This window comes from Dendrobates tinctorius, unplaced genomic scaffold, assembly GCF_039654945.1.
Source record: "Dendrobates tinctorius isolate UK_male_01 unplaced genomic scaffold, ASM3965494v1 ptg000063l, whole genome shotgun sequence".
NCBI classification, from domain to species: domain Eukaryota; kingdom Metazoa; phylum Chordata; class Amphibia; order Anura; family Dendrobatidae; genus Dendrobates; species Dendrobates tinctorius.
The window spans coordinates 1361191-1381530 of NW_027361731.1; the positions used below are offsets into that span (position 1 = coordinate 1361191).

General features: G+C 43.8%; 1 protein-coding gene across 1 annotated transcript in view; it reads right to left on the minus strand.

Annotated features, from left to right (window-relative positions):
- Nucleotides 1-600: 600 nt before the first annotated feature.
- Nucleotides 601-20340, minus strand: part of LOC141094169 (uncharacterized) — a 347923-nt gene continuing 328183 nt past the window's right edge. Inside the window, exon 7 of the mRNA XM_073579925.1 lies at nucleotides 601-2707. Coding sequence (XP_073436026.1) covers nucleotides 1656-2707 — 1052 coding nt within the window. The 3' untranslated portion in view covers nucleotides 601-1655. The remainder of the gene's footprint in view (nucleotides 2708-20340) is intronic.

Consider the following 20340-nt stretch of genomic DNA (forward strand, 5'->3'; position numbering starts at 1 on the left):
CACAACTTGGACAACCCCTCATCATTTCTCATGATTGGTTCTGTTAAAACACTTAAACAAAACTCCCATGCTGGTGTCATTCCAGCGATGTCAGTACTTGTGTTCCTGGAGCTCATATGAGCTTGTTACGTCACATATGCCCTGTGCCCGATCAGCGCTGGCATCACTGTTAAAACATATTCAACATTCTGAACATGAAAAAGATTTCTCCCCTGTGTGAATTCTCTGATGTTTAAATGTCTATTTTTGTGTGAAACATTTACTACATTAAGAAAATGAAAAAGGTTTCTCTCCTATGCGAATTCTTTGATGACTAAGAAGAGATGATTTCTTCACAAAACATTTTTCACATTCTGAACAGGAAAAAGGCTTCTCCCCTGTGTGAATTCTCTGGTGCGTAACCAAAGGTGATTTCTGTTTAAAACATTTCCCACATTCTGAACAGCAATAAGGCTTCTCCACTGTGTGGGTTCTCTGGTGCGTAACCAAAGGTGATTTCTGTTTAAAACATTTCTCACATTCTGAACAGGAAAAAGGCTTCTCCCCTGTGTGAATTCTCTGATGTTGAACAAAATCTGTTTTCTGGTTAAAACATTTTTCACATTCTGTATGTCACGTGCCCCGTCCTGAGTGACACGGCCAGAAGGCCTTTAACTGATACAACAGAACGCGGCACGTGTAATTGTCCTATGTGACGCGGCCCGCAGGCCGGTAACTAATACAATAAGACAAGGGAAATAGGGAAAACCTGGGTAACAATAACAATGGTGGCCCTGTGATAGGGAAATGGGGAAGTGGAGACCTCCTGCACTCCCCTGAGTCAGTGTCTCTACACTCCTAACGTTTCCTAGGCCGGTTCTGCACCGGACGCCGATCAGGAACCTCAAAACCCTGACTCGTCCTGCACCTAAACCCTCACTAGGGAATTGGTCGGTGCGGAAACTAATCCCACCACTGCAGTAAACACACATAAGGAAAAGTGACAAAACAGGGGAACACCACTTAGCTTTGCTCTGTTGCCTACGCTCCCAGCAACAGAGCCCACCACCTGTGTGCATCTTTCCTCCACCGTGTCCGACATCTGGGTGCACTGTCCAGAAACGGATCTTCTCAGCACCATAGTGCAGCCTTGGAGCAAACAAAGTCCACACCTGCGTGCAGCTGTCCAGAAACAGAGTCCCGCAAATGAGTCCAGCTTTTCTGCTAAAAAGTCCAGCATGCTTGAGTCCAGCTCTCAGCAACAACGTCCAGCATTTTGAGTGCAGCTCTACACCATAGCTGCCACTCCACCAGTCCATGCACAAACTCCTTGCTGACACCATAGCTGCGACTCCACCACGCCATGCCAGCACTCCTTGCAGACACCATAGCTGACACTCCAGGGATCTCACTGAGCTGCCCGTGACTCTCCTTTAGCTCCATCCTTCACCCAGGCTTGCTTGCAAATGAATACTTTATCACCAACAGTGATTAACACACCTGATACTCTCTTATAGAGCTATCACACCTGATACATAATTACATGCACAAACTAAGGTAACCAAAGTGCAATGACCCTAATGGCCACCAGGGGGGGGAAACTACAACTGAAATCACCGGGGGCAAAACCACCTTTGGCAAACAGCCAAGGGAAAAAAAAAGGTTACTTTGTGCATTTACTTTGTCAGATCCAACCTGGATCGTGACACTGTACATGAAAAAGGCTTATCCCCTGTGTGGGTTGTTTGGTGCTTAACACAATTTGATTTGTGTGTAAAATATTTCCCACATTCTGAACAGGAAAAAGGCTTCTCCACTGTGTGACTTCTCTGATGTTGAACAAAATCTGATTTCTGGTTAAAACATTTCTCACATTCTGAACAGCAATAAGGCTTCTCCCCTGTGTGGGTTCTCTGGTGTCTATCAAGATGCTGTTTCCGGTTAAAAGATTTCCCACATTCTGGACAGGAAAAAGGCTTCTCCCCTGTGTGGGTTCTCTGGTGTCTATTAAGATGCTGTTTCCGGTTAAAACATTTACCACATTCTGGACAGGAAAAAGGCTTCTCCCCTGTGTGAATTATCTGATGTCGAATAAAATCTGATTTCTGGTTAAAACATTTCCCACATTCTGAACAGCAATAAGGCTTCTCCCCTGTGTGGGTCCTTTGGTGCTTAACAAAAGTTGATTTGTGTGTAAAATATTTCTCACATTCTGAACATGAAAAAGGTTTTTCCCCTGTGTGGGTTCTCTGGTGACTAACAAGATTTGATTTCTTGTTAAAACATTTTCCACATTCTGAACATGAAAAAGGCTTCTCTCCTGTGTGAGTTCTCTGGTGACTAACAAGATTTGATTTCTTGTTAAAACATTTCTCACACTTGGCACAAGAAAATCTATTCTCTGCGGTGTTAATTGTTTGATGTTTAAGAAAAGAATTTCCAATGGGAAAACTATTTTCATTTTCTGAATGAGAAAAGGTCTTCTTTCTTTTAAGAGCAGTTAGTTTTTTAACTCTTATTTTGTGACTTTGATTTTCCTTAGCAGTCGGTAATGAATCAGAAGACTTAATCTGTTTCAAAGGATCAGATGATGGATCTTTACTGTGAAGGGATGATGGTATATCTGGAGTAATGGCATTCACTTCAGTTGTATCCTGTGGGATCTCAAAATCATCCGATTTAAAAACTGAAGATGTCAGCTGTCCTTCTGATTTCCTGGTACAGTCATCTGCAAAGCAAAAGACAATTACTTTTGAATGAAATATACTTTTTGAACATTTCTACTTAAACTGTGTAAAAAATGGCAAGTTATGTAATAATATTGAATTATTCACTGAAACAATGACAGTTCACAGTCTAATAGAAAACCTCGAAGAATGAACTAGTAGAGCAGGGTGATAAACTGTTTGTTCATTCTGCCTCCCAAATATGGAATAAAATGCCATCAATGTTAGGTAGGTAAAAATTATGCCAATAAAAATTTCTACTCAGGTTCATCATCATTCAATGGAAAAAGAGGTTTCCACATTATTAGTGGCTCAAAGGCTATCGAAAAGCAACATGGTTTCCATAAACCAATCCAGTAATATCCGCTCTCCCAAAGTCAAATCTCCCCCTCGCTTCAAAGCCTTGTAGCGTGCCCAAACCACATTAAGCATCCATGCATTTGGCATTACTATAGTGGGAAGAACCCTCTAAATTTACTGTGTGTATCTCCTGAAGCACAATCTGGGAACTAAGTGTTGAGTAATTGTATGGTAAGAGATATTTTTAATGGTTTCAACACTCCAATTAATCAATGCTAATTATTGATATGGTTTCAATCAGTTTAATATATACTATATATCCTTACTTTCAGGGAGGTTAGCAGAAGGTCATTGAAACTTAAACTAGAACAATGTATGAATAGAAGCAAAAGGCTTGAAAAAGCCATACACCTGACAAATACTATTGAGAATTCTGCTATTAGAAGTGGAAAGGAAGAACAAAGACAAAAAAAAACTAAATAAAAATATTGAAGAAAGAGAAACCAATCACAAACTAAAATACCTCTATACAAATGCAGAAAGCATGGGCAACAAACAAGGAGAATTGGAACTACTAATGCAGGAAAAGAAATATGATGTCATTGGAATAACTGAAACTTGGTGGGACGATACACATGATTGGAATACAAGACTAGAAGGATACAACTTATTTGCAAGAAACAGACTTGATAAACGAGGAGGAGGTGTCGCATTGTATGTTAGAAACGCGTATATCTGCACAGAGATTGAAGCTTCAGAGACTGGGAGTTCTGTGGAAACTGTTTGGGTAAGAATACAAGGACAGAACAATGGAAAGGACATCATTGTAGGCATTTACTGCAGGCCACCTGTGCAAGCTGAAGATATGGATGAACTATTCGTGCATCAAACGGCCGAGTTCTCAAAAAAATGACATGGTTGTCATGGGAGATTTCAATTATCCAGACATTTGTTGGGAATCTCTCTCAGGCAAAACTAACAGGTCAAGGAAATTCTTATCCTCTCTTGCTGACAACTTTATCTTCCAAAAGGTAGGGGAGAAAACAAGGGGAACTGCTACCTTGGATCTAATCCTTATAAACAGGGAGGAAATGGTTGAGGAGGTAAAAGTGGCTGGGACCCTAGGAGGTAGCGACCATGCTATTTTAGAATTTTAGATAATTAGAGGAGGAAGACCTGTGAAGACTCAGACGTCAAGGTTAGATTTCAGAAACGCAGATTTTAAGGGACTCAGGAAGAGAATTGGAGGGATCCAATGGCTGGATATCCTTAAAGACAAAAATGTCCAGGAAGGATGGGAAATCTTGAAAAAATGAGATTCTCAAAGCACAATTGTTAACAATTCTGAAAAGAGTAAGAAATATTTATCAAATAGAAAGAGGGAGGCATATCTAAAGAAGAATATAATGCTGTCTGCAGAACCTGCAGGTCACAAATCAGATTATCTAAAGCTGACAATGAATTAAGGCTTGCAAGAGACGTCAAAAGCAATAAAAAAAGGATTCGGGGAATATATAAAAAATAATGAAAAGTCATAGATGCTATAGGATTTTTACAGGATGAAAATGATGAAATGGTAAGACAGGATGTTGAGAAGGTCGAACTTTTAAATTCCTATTTTGCATTTGTTTTCTCTCAGAAATGAAATGTAACATCATCTGGTCTTCACTGTCCTATTAAACAAATAGAAGAATCCAGGATATCCATAAACAGAAAGATAGTGAGAAAACACTTAGCTAACCTAAATGAATTCAAGTCTCCAGGTCCAGATGAATTACACCCCAGAGTACTGAAGGAGATAGCAGAATACATTTTTGAACCACTCTCTATAATCAGTGAAAATTCTTGGAGAACAGGAAAAGTCCCAGAAAAGTGGAGAAGAGCAAATGTTGTTCCTATCTTCAAAAAAGGGAAGAAGGCGGACCCAGGGAACTATAAGCCAGGGAGTCTGACATCTATACCAGGAAAGCTCTTTGAACAAATTATTAAACAACATGTATGGAAGTACCTGGATAAGAATGAAGTGATTAAACAGAGTCAGCATAGGTTTGTAACTAATAAGTTATGTCAGACTAACTTAATTACATTCCATGACAGAATCACTGACTGGGTGGATCAGGGAAATGTTGTAGATATAGTATATCTTGACTTCAGCAAAGCTTTTGACAAAGTATCTCACACAATCCTTATTGAAAAAATTACTAAGTATGGAATGGACAAGGCAACTGTTATGTGGATTCATAACTGGCTTAGTGGGAGGTCGTAAATGGCTGCACATCCAGTTAAAAGAATGTCTCAATTGGGGTACCACAGGACTCTCTCCTGTATTGTTCAACATCACTATCAATGATTTATATGAAGGAATTGAGGATAAGCTGATTAAATTTGCTGATGACACAAAGCTAGGAGGGATATCTAATACTAGAGAAGAGAGAGAGGGGATTCAAAAAGATATAAATAAACTGGAGCAGTGGGCATTAACTAACAGAATGGTTTTTAATAGGGAAAAATGCAAAGTACTACATCTGGGCAATAAAAATGAAAAAAGCATATACAGAATGGGAGGAATAGGGCTAAGCAACAGCACATGTGTCAAGGACTTGAGTATACTAATAGATCACAGACTCAATATGAGCCAACAGTGTGATGCAGCAGCAAAAAGGCACATACAATTCCAGGAAGTATTAACAGAAGCATACAGTCTAGATCACGTGAAGTCATTATTTCCCTCTACTTCTGTTTGGTTAGCCCTCCTCTGGAAAACTGTGTGCAGTTTTGGGCGCCACATTTTAAAAAAGACATCAACAAACTGGAGCAAGTTCAGAGAAGAGCATCCAGAATGGTGACCGGTCTGCATATCATGTCGTATGAGGAACGGTTGCAGGACTTGGGAATGTTTAGCTTGCAAAAGAGAAGACTGAGAGGAGACTTAATAGCTGTCTACAAATATCTCAAGGGCTGTCACATTGTAGAAGGATCATCTTTATTCTAATTTGCACAAGGAAAGACTAGAAGCAATGGGATGAAACTGAATAGGAGGGAACACAGATTAGATATTAGAAAAAACTTATTGACAGTTAGGGTGATCAATGAGTGGAACAGGCTGCCATGAGAGATGGTGAGTTCTCCTTCAATAGAAGTCTTCAAACAGAGGCTGGACAAAACATCTCTCTTGGATGATTTAGTGAATCCTGCTTTGGGCAGGGGGTTGGAACAGATGGCCCAGGAGGTCCCTTCCAACTCTACAGTACCATTCTATGATTCTATTGTTGCAGTATATGCTCCAAATAATGCACAGATTCTCTTTCTGCGCAAAGGATTTCAGAAGGTAACACAGTTATCTCAGGGAGAGCAAATTATTTGTGGAGATTTCAATATTCCTGTGGATAGATGTTTAGATTGTTCTAATAAAAAAGAACTACTTCCGGAAAGAATTAAAACCTTTGATTAGCGAGTTCCATTTACATGATTACTGGAGATATTTTCACGCCACCGAAAGGGACTTTACTTTCTATTCCTTCCGACATTAGACCTACAGTAGACTGGATTATTTTCTAGTAATACCTTAGGCAGATGCGTCTCAGAAAAAATTGGATTAATTTCCTGGTCGGATCACGCCCCAGTTACCTTGATACTCACCCTGCGACACCAAACAAACCCATCCTCTAGGTGGCGATTAAATACCTCTCTTCTCCTTGATATGCATGGGATGCAGAAAGGGTAATCAGAACTTTCACATTACTTTAATACTAATCATGCAGGGGAGGTTTCAGATGAGATCTTATGGTCAGCACATAAGGCCGTCATTAGTGGAATATTTATACAACAGGCGTCTTATTTGAAACGGAAAAGAGAGAGGAGCAGAAATAAGATAATGCAACTCTATCAATTAAAACTAATTAATAAATCCACCCATTCTTTCTATAACTCAGAGGCTAAATGCAAGCTTAGATTGAAATTACGAGAAAATCTCCTTTCTATTTATGCATATAATCTTTAAAAAAAAAAATTAAAACGAGATTTTATGCAACTGGAGACAAAGCTGGAGCCCTACTGGCACACAGAGATAAAAAAAAATGCGAAATACGAACCAGAATTGATCATCCTGTAAACCTTCATGGAAATTATGTTCGGAACCCCCACGGAGATAGCAGGCCAATTCGCCCAAAACTATACCCAACTTTATAATCTACATAGAGATCCTCAAACTCCTCAACCATGTCAGTCGGAGACTGATCAATATTTACAAAATTTTAATTTACCCCAAGTGTCCCAAGACATAGCTAAACTGTCTTAACGCTCCCTTCACTGAGGAGTAGATTGGGACGGCTATAAAATTGACAAAGAATAATAAAGACCCCGGACCGGATGGGTTGCCAAATGAATATTATTGCCATTTCCAGCAAATATTATCCCCATTTCTTTCGCAACTTTATAAGCATTGGCAGGTAAAAGAATCTGTGTCCACTTCTAATCTGGAGGCTACAATTGCTATATTACCGAAACCAGGTAAACCGCCTACATGCCCAGGTAACTTCAGACCTATTTCACGTTTGAATTGTGACGTGAAGATATTTTGAAAAATATTAGCAATGAGACTGCACCACATTATCCCTTATCTTATCTCCCCTGACCAAGTTGGGTTTGTGGTGGGACACGAGGTGAAGGATGGGACACGTAGAACGAGTAATCTGAAAAAAGTTGCTGAGCTCTGTGGTTCCCCCAGTGCATTCTTGTCACTCGATGCTAAAAAAGCTTTTGATAGGGTGCACTGGGGTTACATAAGGAGTGTACTATGTAAATTTGAACTGGCAGGTCCCGTTTTTTCGGCTGTGGTAGCCATGTTCTCTAACCCCAATGCAAGAGTGTGATCCTCGGAGTTCCTATCAGATCCATTTAAAATATATAATGGTACCCGTCAGGGGTGTCCTCTATCCCCCAGTATTTTTGCCCCGTGTATGGAGCCATTGGCTGAAAGGATTAGAATTTCCTGTGGCATCTCGAAAATTCGGTGGAACATAAAATTGGCCTATACGCAGATTATATTATTATATCATGTACAAATGTAGAATCATTTTTTCAAAATATTCTATTCGCATTGGAGGAGTTTGCCAAAGTATCTTATTGCAAACTTAATGCCACTAAATCTTTGGTGCTCCTTATTTTAGCTCCCCCGATGTCAGAGACCGCCGAAAGCATCAATACCCTTTTGAGTGGAGGAAGACGGAATCCCATACTTGAGTATTATGCTCACCCCCTCCAACAGTCTGCTAGACAGTAATATCCCTAAATTAGTGAAGGCCATAAAAAAGGGCCTAGAGAATCTTCAAATTGTATTTGTGTCGTGGATAGCAAGAATTAATACTTTTAAGATTATATTACTTCCAAAAATTTTAGATTGCTTTAGATGCCTCTTGGTTAAAATCCCCCTGAGATATACATTTTCCCTTCAGAGGATGACCAACCAATTCATATGGGCTAATAAGAAGCCCAGAGTGGCCAGTAAAACAATGTACTATCCTTATGATTTGGGGGGAATGGGATGAAAGGGGATTCAAGACCCCTAGGATCTTTTCCTTCTATGAAGGCGATTTTTAGTTTTAGTTACTTGTCTCTGTCCATCTCGCTGTGAGTGACCTTTAATGGTTACGTGATCGCCAAGTGCTGTATTGACAAAAGGAGGCTAAAGGTGCTGTCACACTTAGCGATGTACCAGCGATCCCGACTAGCAATATGACGCGGTCAGGATCGCTGGTGCATCGCTAAGTGGTCGCTAGTGAGCTGCCACACAAGCAGATCTCACCAGCGACATCGCAGGAGACGGGGGTCGCTACTTACCTGTCAGACGAGGCGATCCTGCGTCCTCCCGCCCGGCTCCACGCTCGTCTTTCCACAGGAAGCCCAGCAGGAAGCTGACGACGAGAAACGGTCCAGGACGTTCTCGCGCGATCAGCGATAACCAGCGGGGGAGCCGGTCGTAGGTAAGTATCACACACCGCGATATCGCTAGCAATATCGCTATAACGTCACAAGTTATAGCGATATTGCTAGCGATATCGCTTAGTGTGACAGTACCTTAATATGGGTGTTGGTGCTGGGAACAATTAGATAATATGAATAAAGATCTTTATTCATATTAACTGTGTAAATTTCACATGAATAAAGATTCACAAGCCGGATCATGATAAGAGTAAATAGATTAACTGTGTAAATTTCGCATGATCAACGCCTGTTTGCTTTACCATTTAATGAAATGTCTCGATGATAGAGAATGATGACTCTGCCTTAAATAAAGGTTATAGCTAAAGATAGCACACACGTAATAACGATGTATACGACCATCTTAAAGAGTATATAACGGAGCTGTTCAATAAATTGGCATTAGCTTTGATACAGATACAACCTGTCTCTGTGTGAATCCATATGCTCGAGCATCCTAATATTTGACAATCATCCAATATACTTTATGGTCTACTTGAGACCACCTAACATTTTTGGCGACCCTGGATGGGCTGGTCAAAACAAAGACTCCAATATATGAAATTCGGCAAGCGCAGACTGAGGATCAGAGTACACACAGACCAAAATCACTGGTGAAAGGTAAGAACCTTAGCTTCTTACAAACTCTCTCTGTGTCTCCGCCTGTCTCACAATCTGCAGACCGGATTCCAGGTATGCTATAGTCAAGTCCTTTCACACAACCAGCCCATATTGTTTGGCAAAGAACCATAGAATATCCTAGTGATACTTAAATTGTATATTAGATTGGATACCTTCCTGTGCCGCTGTTTCCGTCATGCGGTTGTTAAATGTCTAGCGTATGACTGAAGTGTGAATGTATGATTCAACCTTGAGGGTACGGAACAATTCTCGTGGTCTGCCATTAAGACTATCTTTCATGCTAACTGGCATGCCAGTATTCATGTGAAGACATGTCCCTGACTGTATATATACAGAGGAAACTGCGTACATCCTCTTGGGGCGTGATATACGGTGTAAAAAGCCGATCGAATGTGGATAAGTCCTCTGCAGTTCTCTCCTGTGACCCACAGTGAGGCGCCCTGAGTCAGAGGATAAGTCTGTCTATCTCCTGTCTTGTCTTATATGTACTACAGTAGATGCTCCCATATGGTGCCAGTAGATATTGAGATAGTTTGGACCATACTAGTCTACCTGTTGGCTTGTTTTGCTCTCTGGTTGATGTATAAGATTTCTGTGTATGCCGTACTTAATTTGAGGTATGTGCCATTTCTCACTGAGAGGCCACAGGGATATAGTGAAGTGACCCTAGAGTAGTCACATTGGCTAAGTCACAAATCATTGTTTTTGGGGGTCCGCACACCTACAAACTGATACAGTGCAATGAAGTCAGTTTAGGTTGTGGGACAATACGGGCGCTATAGATGCCGGCTAAGGGTCGGGAGAAGTGAGCATAAGTAAGTGTTACACATCAGTGATACACTGGGTATTAACCAGAGAGGGGATAGGCAGAAATGGGGAATATACTGTAGGTAGCCAACAAGAGCACCAGGAGGGATCCAGTGCATGTGAGATAGTGAAGAAAAGGAAAGGTAAAGTTGCTGTGAGAGATTCAAGTATGTTGTTGAAAGGTTTAGGGATGAAGAATGATCTTCTAGATTCTTCCCTCTTGGAATCGGCTCTAGTGACAAGTATGGGATGGATTACTGACAATAAGTTGTTTAGACAGGCAAAGGCTTGGACTGAGGTAGCAAAAGAAATGAAAAGAGAAGGTTATTGGGTTAAGGAAGAAACCCCAAAAGGAATAAATTATGTAAAGAAACAAAAGTGCCTCCACCATATCAACCTCATCTTATGGCCCCCCGCCCTGGCAGGCCCAGAGGGATGGGTGTGTGCGTGGACAACAAAATCCCGATTGGCGGGAACAATGTTCTGCCTGCGGGAGGCCAAGACCCCACGGGGGACAGGGCTTTATCCAGTCATTTACACCCAGACTAGAACACATGAGCCTAGGTACAATATCATGGCAATAAAACCAGAAGATCATACCATAGTCACAATAGAAGACGGGGATTTTCACGCTCCCAACCTCCAGACTATGGATGTAACCAGCACTGCAGGTGTGGCATCCACCCCAAGATTCCAGACTGCACCCACGACTACTGTTTCCACTACAAACCATGGGGCCCAAAAGATGACGACACAAATCAAGGACGCCCCAGACCCATTTGACTTACCAATGGCCTTCTACAGATGGATGGTAGGACTAAACAACACTGACACGTGCACATGGGCAGATTTAGAGTCCATCTTAAGGGGAAAAAATTGGTGATGTGAGAATGGAGTCAGTTTTGGGGGAAATAAATAGAGTGGGGAAATCATATCATCCAGCTCTTGATTTGAGAAAGCAGTATGTCAGGTCTATAGAGTCAGGGATGCACTTTTTGAGAGGTCAGCATGCATGGTGCCAAGCGATGGTGGGAGAATCCACAATTTCCCTTCTAGATGTGGTACAGGGTCCTAAAGACACAGTAGACCATTTTTGGGGGAATCTAAAACTGAGGCATACAGATTTGGGCTACGAGGGAATAGGAGATGTGGGAAGGCAACTTTTCCATGGAGCCTTTATAGCAGGTCTTAGAACGCAGCTGACACAAAAGGTTCAGGAAGCCAAGTCCGATTGGAGAACATGCCCGATAAAAGAGTTGGTGCGGATGGCAAAAGGGGTTGAATTAGAGCAGAAGATTAAGCCAGTCCAGATAAAGTATGTTTCCAATGATGTTCAGAAAGGTTAGAGGGCTAATTCTCAGAACCACCCTACATCTCCTCCCTTGTTTCAGTATACCACCCTACCCACACCCTCCGTTCTGCTGATGACCTGAAGTTAGCATCCTCAATAATCAGAACCTCCCACTCCCATCTCCAAGACTATACACGTGCTGCGCCAATTCTTTGGAATGCACTTCCCAGGTCAATACGATTAGTTCCCAATCCCCACAATTTTAAGCGTGCCCTGAAAACGCATTTATTCAGACTGCTCTACCGCCTCAACACATTAACCTAATCTATCCCTGTGTGGCACAGCCAAAAGTTTTTACCATAACCAGGTTCCCCATATCATGTTCCCACATGCTTTATGCATCCATTAGCCCTCTGTTAGGCGTCGGGTTTCTGCATCTGCTCTGCAGGAATCCAGAGCCTCACAATCTGCGGTCTCCTGCTGTCTATCTACTGCAGAGGAGATTACTTTGCAGCAGACTGCTCCAGAGACTAAGTCCCTCTGTGCTCCTACTGGGCATTCTCACAAGACGATCTCCCATTGGAGATCGGGAGTCATATGCTCAGGTCCTGTTTCTGATCTCATTGGTCCATCTCGGATATCTGGAAGGTCCAGCACGGCTATAAAAAGCGCACATGACCGTTCGGCCATGCGCTAGTATAGGCTATACTCGCTAGATGTGTGAATGGTGACGGATGTATGATTCTGGTGACTGACTCATTTGAAACCCCTTCCCTCTGATATTACGCATGTGGATAGGGAATTAGTTCAGCAGTCAGCGCCAGTCAGTGGCAAGCCTTAGGCCACTGTGCACACCGCACCTCTACGCTAGCGTCCGACATTATGCTTGCTTGCTAGCTTTGTCGTCGAGCGACAGTGTCCTACGCCATGCTGCAGTTGCAGCCCTTCTTGGCGCTCGCAGTAGCGATGCCGCACACATGGTAGGTCTAGACGGACGCAGCTCCTCTGTCTTAGGTCCTGCTCCTGTGACCAGATACCGTGTGTGCATTTACCTGAGGCCTGTGACACTAACAGGCTCAGCGTTTTTGTATGTTTATGTTGCGGCGCCTCTGTGTGTGAACAGAGCCCGCTTTGCGCACTTCGGGTGAAGTTGAACCCGTGCACATTATACCGCCATATTGCTCGTCTGTCATTACCTAGCAGCGGTGTAACACCTACTGCACGGTGGACCCCGAGCGGCGAACGCACTTTATTATTTATTTTTATTTAGTGCATTCCGCCGTTTCTAACACCCTCTGTGTCTGTACTGTTACTCACTTAACATTATGGCTGGTCCATACAATCAGGGCAATTGTTACCACCCACCTTTCGTGTCTACCTTTTTTCCTCCTAGATTGTAAGCTTGCGAGCAGGGCACTCATTCCTCTTGGTATCTGTTATGATCTATGTGATTATTGTTATGCTGTAATGTCTATTGTTTGTACAAGTCCCCTCTGAAATGTAAAGTGCTGCGGAATATGTCGGCGCTATAGAAATAAAATTTACTATTATTATTATTATTAATTCAACCAGAAAGGATCGTCGACAGATTGAGTGTTATAACTGTGGAAAGAAGGGGCACATCAGCCGTCAATGCAGATTACCTAGGAAAGAGGACCAGACCAGGATGAACAAAACCCACAATAGGAAAAAGGCAACCCCATAGCCATCTATCCTCTTAGGGCACCCTCATACCCAAGCCCACAAGGGGTAGTCCCAGTAAATCTCCCAGATGGTAGAAAAATCCCATTGCTGGTGGATACGGGAGGAGCCAAAACAGTTATCCGCCAGGAACGTGTCAGATCGGACATATCAGATGATACCCTTTACACCCAAGGTTTTGAGGGACTGATTCAGGAATGTAAATTGACCAAACCATTGCCCCTTCAACTAGTTGACCATACATGTCTGACTAGGTTTGTGATCATTGACAAATCACCTGTTAATTTGCTAGGTTCCGATGTACTCCAAGCAATACAGGCACATATCATATATGAAACGGATGGTACAGTTAAACTGACAGCTGGGATCCCAGAACCCACATTGTGTAAAGTTTTGGCGTGTCTGCACATATCTGACTCTACCTCCCCACTTGATGAGGTACTGGCACAGGTGTTATGAATGAGTCACCGTAGGAGGCAAAAACAGAAATACTAGCTAAGTCCAGAAACCCAGAGAAGTTGGCAGCTATCGGATTGCAGACTCCTGAATCTAACAACAACAACTAGCAGTAGCCGTGGGGGGTTCCTATGGTGCCCTAGACCCCTCGATCACAGCCGGAGAACTATATAGCCTAAAGACAGAAAAGGGAAATCTAAACTGCCCCAGAGCAGACCCCAAAGCAATAGGCAGCCCCCAACATATAATGACGGTGAAGCGAGATGGAAAAACACTCACACAGACAGAAAGATAGGCTGAGCAAATGTTGGGGCCCAAGCTAACTAAATAGGATAGGATAGGACAGCTGCTGTCTGCAATCCGCCAAAACCCTCTCAAAAACAAGAGCCAACAGACTGATAGGGAAAAAAGCCCTGAAGACGCTAGGCTTCAAAAAGACTATATCAGTACTCTGGTATTATCTGAAGACAGAGCAAAAAGGAATTCAGCTCACCCAGCCAGGAGAGGGTGAAATCCAGACCAACAAGGCAAAACAAAACAAAAACACAAATGCAAAAAGTAGAGCAGAAAACTTAGCTTTAGAGGAGCAGGAATCAGACTGGTCTCCAAGAATCCCTCAGAGGAATCACCCGCAAGGCAAAAGGGCGTCGGCTGCCTTATATCCAGTCAGCGATCCCAGTCACCCAGTCATCATCATTCTGCTCAGGTGCTTTGTAATCAGCCTCACTACCTTCTTTCACCAGAAGAGGGAGTTCATCAGACCTCAATGGTGAAGGGGAAAACGAACTCACAACACACAGGTCTCTGACACACTATGGGCAAAATCTAAAACTAATATTGGACATATGGCAGTTCCTCCAGTGAGGATTCAGGATTCAGTTGAAGCCAGGGGCAAAGCCCCCTCAAATCAGACAGTATCCAGTAAGTACCATCCAGGAAGAGGCAATAGGGAAAAACATTACAGACCTAATTGCTTCTGAGGCAATAAAACCCACAAAATCTGTAGCAAACACTCCTTTATTTCCAGTGAAGAAAAAAGGGCAAGAAAGGGGAGCCAGTTAAATACAGAATGGTACATGACCTCAGAGCCATAAATGCCGTTACTGAACTACTCACACCAGTGGTACCCAATCCACATATCATCCTATCACAAATCCCAATGACAGCGGCTTGTTTCAGTTGCATTGATCTGGCAAATGCCTATTTTCTGTGCCTCTACATCTGGACTGTCAATATCTGTTTGCTTTCACATTCAGGGGCCAGCAGTATACTTGGATGGTGTTACCACAGGGAGTCCATAATTCCCCTACCTTGTATACTGCTGCACTGCAACTTGTTTTGCAAGAATGGGTTATTACACATGAAGAGGTTGTTCTACTCCAGTATGTGGGATAACCTACTCCTTTGTTCCCCAAACAGAGATGTGTTTTGTGAAGCCACAATCTCACTACTTCAACACCTTGCTTCCAAAGGGTGTAAGGAGTCCAGGGAAAAGTTGCAGGTTTGTCAACTTAAAATTGTGTTTTTAGGACACTGCATATCACAGGGAGCACGCCAACTGACAGAGGATAGGAAAAAGGCAATAGAACTGCTACAGCCTCCCACAGGGGTTCAACAACTACTCACTTTCCTGGGGCTGGTATCGCATTGTAGGCCTTGGATTCGTTCTGCATCCCTTTCCATGCAGCCACTATATGATTGTCTACCCACACAACCTTCCTTCCTCACTCAGGAAGCACTAGACGACTTTTACTCACAACTGGCAATCATCTCTGCTCCAGCCCTAGGTACACCAGACTATGCAAAACTTTTCCTCCTTTATTGTACAGAAATGCATGGACATGCTACAGGGGTCCTAGCCCAGATACATGGCCAACAGAACAGGCCTGTGGCATACTACTCAGCCCGGTTGGATCATGTTGCAAGAGGAGCCCCATCATGTGTTCAAGCAGTAGCAGCTGTCACACTTCTACTAGACAAAGCTTCAGAGATTGTACTAGACTATCAAGTAACAATCTACACTCCAAATCATCTACATAGGATCCTCAACCAGGTCTAACCCAAACACATTTTTGTGGCTAGACATCTCAAACTTCAATGTGCACTTTTAATGCCTCCAAATGTAACCTTAAAATGATGCATAACTTTGAATCCTTCAATGTGAAGCGAAAAAAGGAGAAATATGCAGCACTCACCAATATAGCTGAAATACTGTGCATCTTTATTTCACATGAATTCCATCAATAGATATGTGGACATGCAGGACGTTAGAGGAATGCTAGGGGAGGGAGGTGCCGGACAATGGCCGTTTCACGATTACTCGCTTCTAAGGGATGGTAGGCCGATGAAAAGGTCAGACTGATGCCCAGCCTTTTACAAAAAGCTCTCCAGAATTTTGCCACAAATTTCACCCCTCTATCAGACACCACACTGACAGGCACACCATGCAACCGAATCACATGCTCAATGAATAGCTTAGATAGAGTCTCAGCATTAGGAAGGCCCGTTATGGGTACAAAATGTGCTTGTTTACTGAACCTATCCACAACTACCCAGATCATGGTTTTGCCATTAGAGGGTGGGAGATCAGTGATGAAATCCATGGACAGGTGAGTCCACGGTCTTTCCGGAATTGGCAGTGGCCGGCCGGTTGTGGGAGGCTTTAGCGCGGGCACAAATTTCGCAGGAGGACACAAAACCAGTGACGTCAGAAGTCAACGAGGGCCACCAGAACAGCCTAGTGATGGCTTTACGAGTGGCCGAGATTCCAGGATGCCACTCAGAGCTGAGTCGTGGAACTCCCGAAGCACCCTTAACCGATACTGGACAGGCACAAAGAGCTTATTTTCAGGTATGGACGGAGGAGCAAGAGATTGGGCCTCACTAATCTCCTGCTCCAATCTCGGGGACACCACAGCCACCACCATCCCGCGCTGAAGAATGGAGGAAGGAGGCGATACCGGATCTAGGCTGCGAGACAAGGCATCTGCCTTCACATTCTTGGAACCTGATCTGAAAGTGATGGATAACTGAAATCGGGAAAAAAGTGACCACCTTGCCTGTCTCTGAGTCAGACGTTTGGCGGATTCGAAGTAAGACAGGCTCTTGTGATCTGTAATGACAGTGATACGATGGACAGCCCCCTCCAAAAAATGCCTCCATTCTTCAAAAGCCAATTTAATGGCCAACAACTCTCGGTTACCCACATCATAATTTCTTTCAGCAGAGGAAAATTTTTAAGAAAAGAAGGCACAGGGTCTTAAGTTAGTTAATGCGGTTGGCCCCTGGGACAACACAGCCCCCACTCCCACCTCAGAGGCATCCACTTCTATGATGAATGGTTTAGACAAGTCAGGTTGAACCAGTACCGGAGCAGTCATGAAACGTTCTTTTAACAAAGAAAACGTCGCCACAGCTGGAGCTGACCAGTTTTTGAGATCCGTCCCCTTTTGGGTGAGATCAGTGAGGGGTTTGACCACTTGAGAGAACCCCTTGATGAATTTTCTATAATAATTGGTGAAACCCAGAAATCGCTGAAGACCCTTGAGATCTCTGGGTTGCACCCAATCCACAATGGCCTGTACCTTCCAAGGGTCCATATGAAACCCCTAAGCGGACAGGATGACCCCTAGAAAGGACAATTCTTCAGTAAAAAATGAACATTTCTCCAATTTGGCAAAGAGTGAGTTCTCCCTGAGCCTCTGGAGAACCGCATGAAGATGACCCATATGACTTTGTCTATCAGAAGAATATATGAGTATGTCATCAAGATTAACAACTACAAAGCGTCCAATAAAATCAGAAAAAACATGGTTAATGAAATTCTGGAATACCGCTGGTGCGTTAGTCAAACCGAAGGGCATAATCAAATTTTCAAACAGACCCTCAGAGGTGAGAAACGCAGTTTTCCATTCATCCCCCTCCCGCACAAGGATGAGATTGTACGCCCCCCTGAGGTCCAACTTAGAGAACCACCTGGCCCCCGACAATTGATTGTACAAATCAGGTATCAGTGGGAGAGGATAAGTGTTTCTTATGGTTATTTTATTCAGTTCTCGAAAATCGAGGCATGGGCGTAAACCACCATCCTTTTTTTTTTTTACAAAAAAGAACCACGCTGCCACGGGAGAGACAGATGGCCATATATGCCCTTTACAGAGGCTCTCAGAGATATACTCCTTCATAGCAGACTGCTCAGGGCCAGAGAGATTGTACAGCCGGGCTTTGGGCAATTTGGCACCGGGAACAAGATCCACGGCACAATCGAATGGGCGGTGTGGTGGTAGAACCTCAGCCTCCTTTTTGGAGAACACATCCTCAAAATCATTCAGGTACTCCGGAATACCCTCCAGACTGACGGATGACATAGACACAGTAGCAAGACAATTTTCAGAACAACCAGGTCCCCATTTAACAATATCCCGGGACCCCCAGTCAATAACCGGGTTATGCCGTTGCAACCAGGGAAACCCTAACACCAGGCCAGCAGGGAGGTTATCCAAAACAAAGCATGACATGCGCTCCTGGTGTAGGGCCCCCACCCTGAGGGTGAATTCTTTAGAAATGAAATGGAGACCATCCTTAGTGAGAGGTGTAGAGTCAATAGCCACAATTTTTAAGGGAGTCCCCAACCTAACTGTTCCTAATCTACAGCGAGCCACCAGCTTAGAGTCAATCAGGTTCAGGGATCACCCACAGTCTACAAAAGCCGACGTATGGAAAAAGCCGTTCACAACACCAAGCTCCACCTTTAGCAGTATCTTTGAAAATGAAAAAAAAGGTACCTGAGAGTCTGGGTGACCCCCACGATTATCACCCAGACTCAGCCGCTTGTTAGTCGGAGGACAGGAGGGGGAAGTCTTTTTTCCAATGTCCGGGATCTCCGCAGTAAAAACACAACTTTCCATCACGTCACCGTTTCCTCTCCTTCTCCTGGGGGTTGGTGGCTCCCACCTCCATAGGTTCAGATGGAAGCAAAACATCAGGGTTAGCAGGGAAAAACGGAAACCCTCGCTGAGTAACACCTCTCTCCCGCAGTCTCCGATCCATACGGATAGCCTGAGTCATAGCCTCCTCCAATGAGCTGGGAGGTGGATGGAGAGCCAGAGCGTCCTTCAAGCAATCCGACAGTCCCTTTCTGAACAGACATCTCAGTGCGGAGTCGTCCCAGGACACCTCAGTGGACCATCGACGAAATTCGGAGCTGTATCATTCGGCTGAGTGCTTCCCTTGCCCCAGACCCATAATAGTGTCCTCTGCCACCCTAACACGGTCCGGTTCGTCATAGATAGGTTCTTTGAGGCCCTAGGACTTATCTACCGACATCCGTTCAGGGGCAGTAGGGGGCAACGAGAAAGCCCAGGATTGGGGACCCTCCCTAAGTAAGGAGATAACAATCCCCACCCGCTGAGTCTCATCCCCAGACGATCGGGGTCTAAAGCTGGAGTCACACATAGCGACTTACCAGCGATCCCGACAACGATATCAACGTGTCAGGATCGCTGGTAAGTCGCTATGTGATCGCTGGTGAGCTGTCAAACAGACAGCTTCACCAGCGATTAGAACAGCGATGCCGAGCGCACGGCATCGTTGTGTTCGTTAGCGCTGATGCCATCCCTGTAAAAAAATAGAATTAAAATATTGTTATTCTCACCTTCCGACGTCCCGCGCAGCCATCCCGCCTCTTCTCCACGCTCCCAGTCCCAGTGATCCTTTGCGAGAATGACCGCGAGAATGTCACGTTCTCGCGGGAGCGCGACGTCTCGCGGTCATTCGTGCAAAGGATCACTGGGACCGGGAGCATGGAGAGAGGTGGGATGGCTGCGCGGGACATCAGAAAGTGAGAATAACAATATTTTTTATTTTTTTCATTATTTTTTACAGCTGATCGCTGGTCTCCCGCCTGTCACACGCAGCGATGCGTGCTGGCCAGCAAGAGACCAGCGACGAAAAATATGTCCAGAGGTTTCTTGCAGCGATTAGCGATACCGGCAGGGGGGCCGGTCGCTGATCGCTGTCACACACAGCGATCTCGCTGGTGAGATCGCTGTTGTGTCACAAAAGTTGTGACTCGGCAGCTATCTCGCTAGCGAGATTGCTATTTGTGACTCCAGCTTTAGAGAAAACCATAATTTACAACTCTCCTTGAATATGTGAAATTTATCCTTTTCGCCAGAAAATGTGTCAGGAAGTTTAACTGAGGGTTCAGGAGAGTGCAAAATAACATCTACAGAGTCACCTGGTGGACAAACAATATGAGAGGTGTTTCCCTGCATGGTCTTAATAGTCTCAGTCAGTTCTTTCTGTAAGTGGGTATGAGATATGACAAGGGACTGATGATTCAAAGAAAAGTCCTGCGCCATCTGCGTCAAACTGGACACTTGATCTGCCAAGTTATGCAGCAGATCCATGACCAAAGAAAAAAAAGTGCAAAATCCTGTAGGTTAGTGATAATGTAGT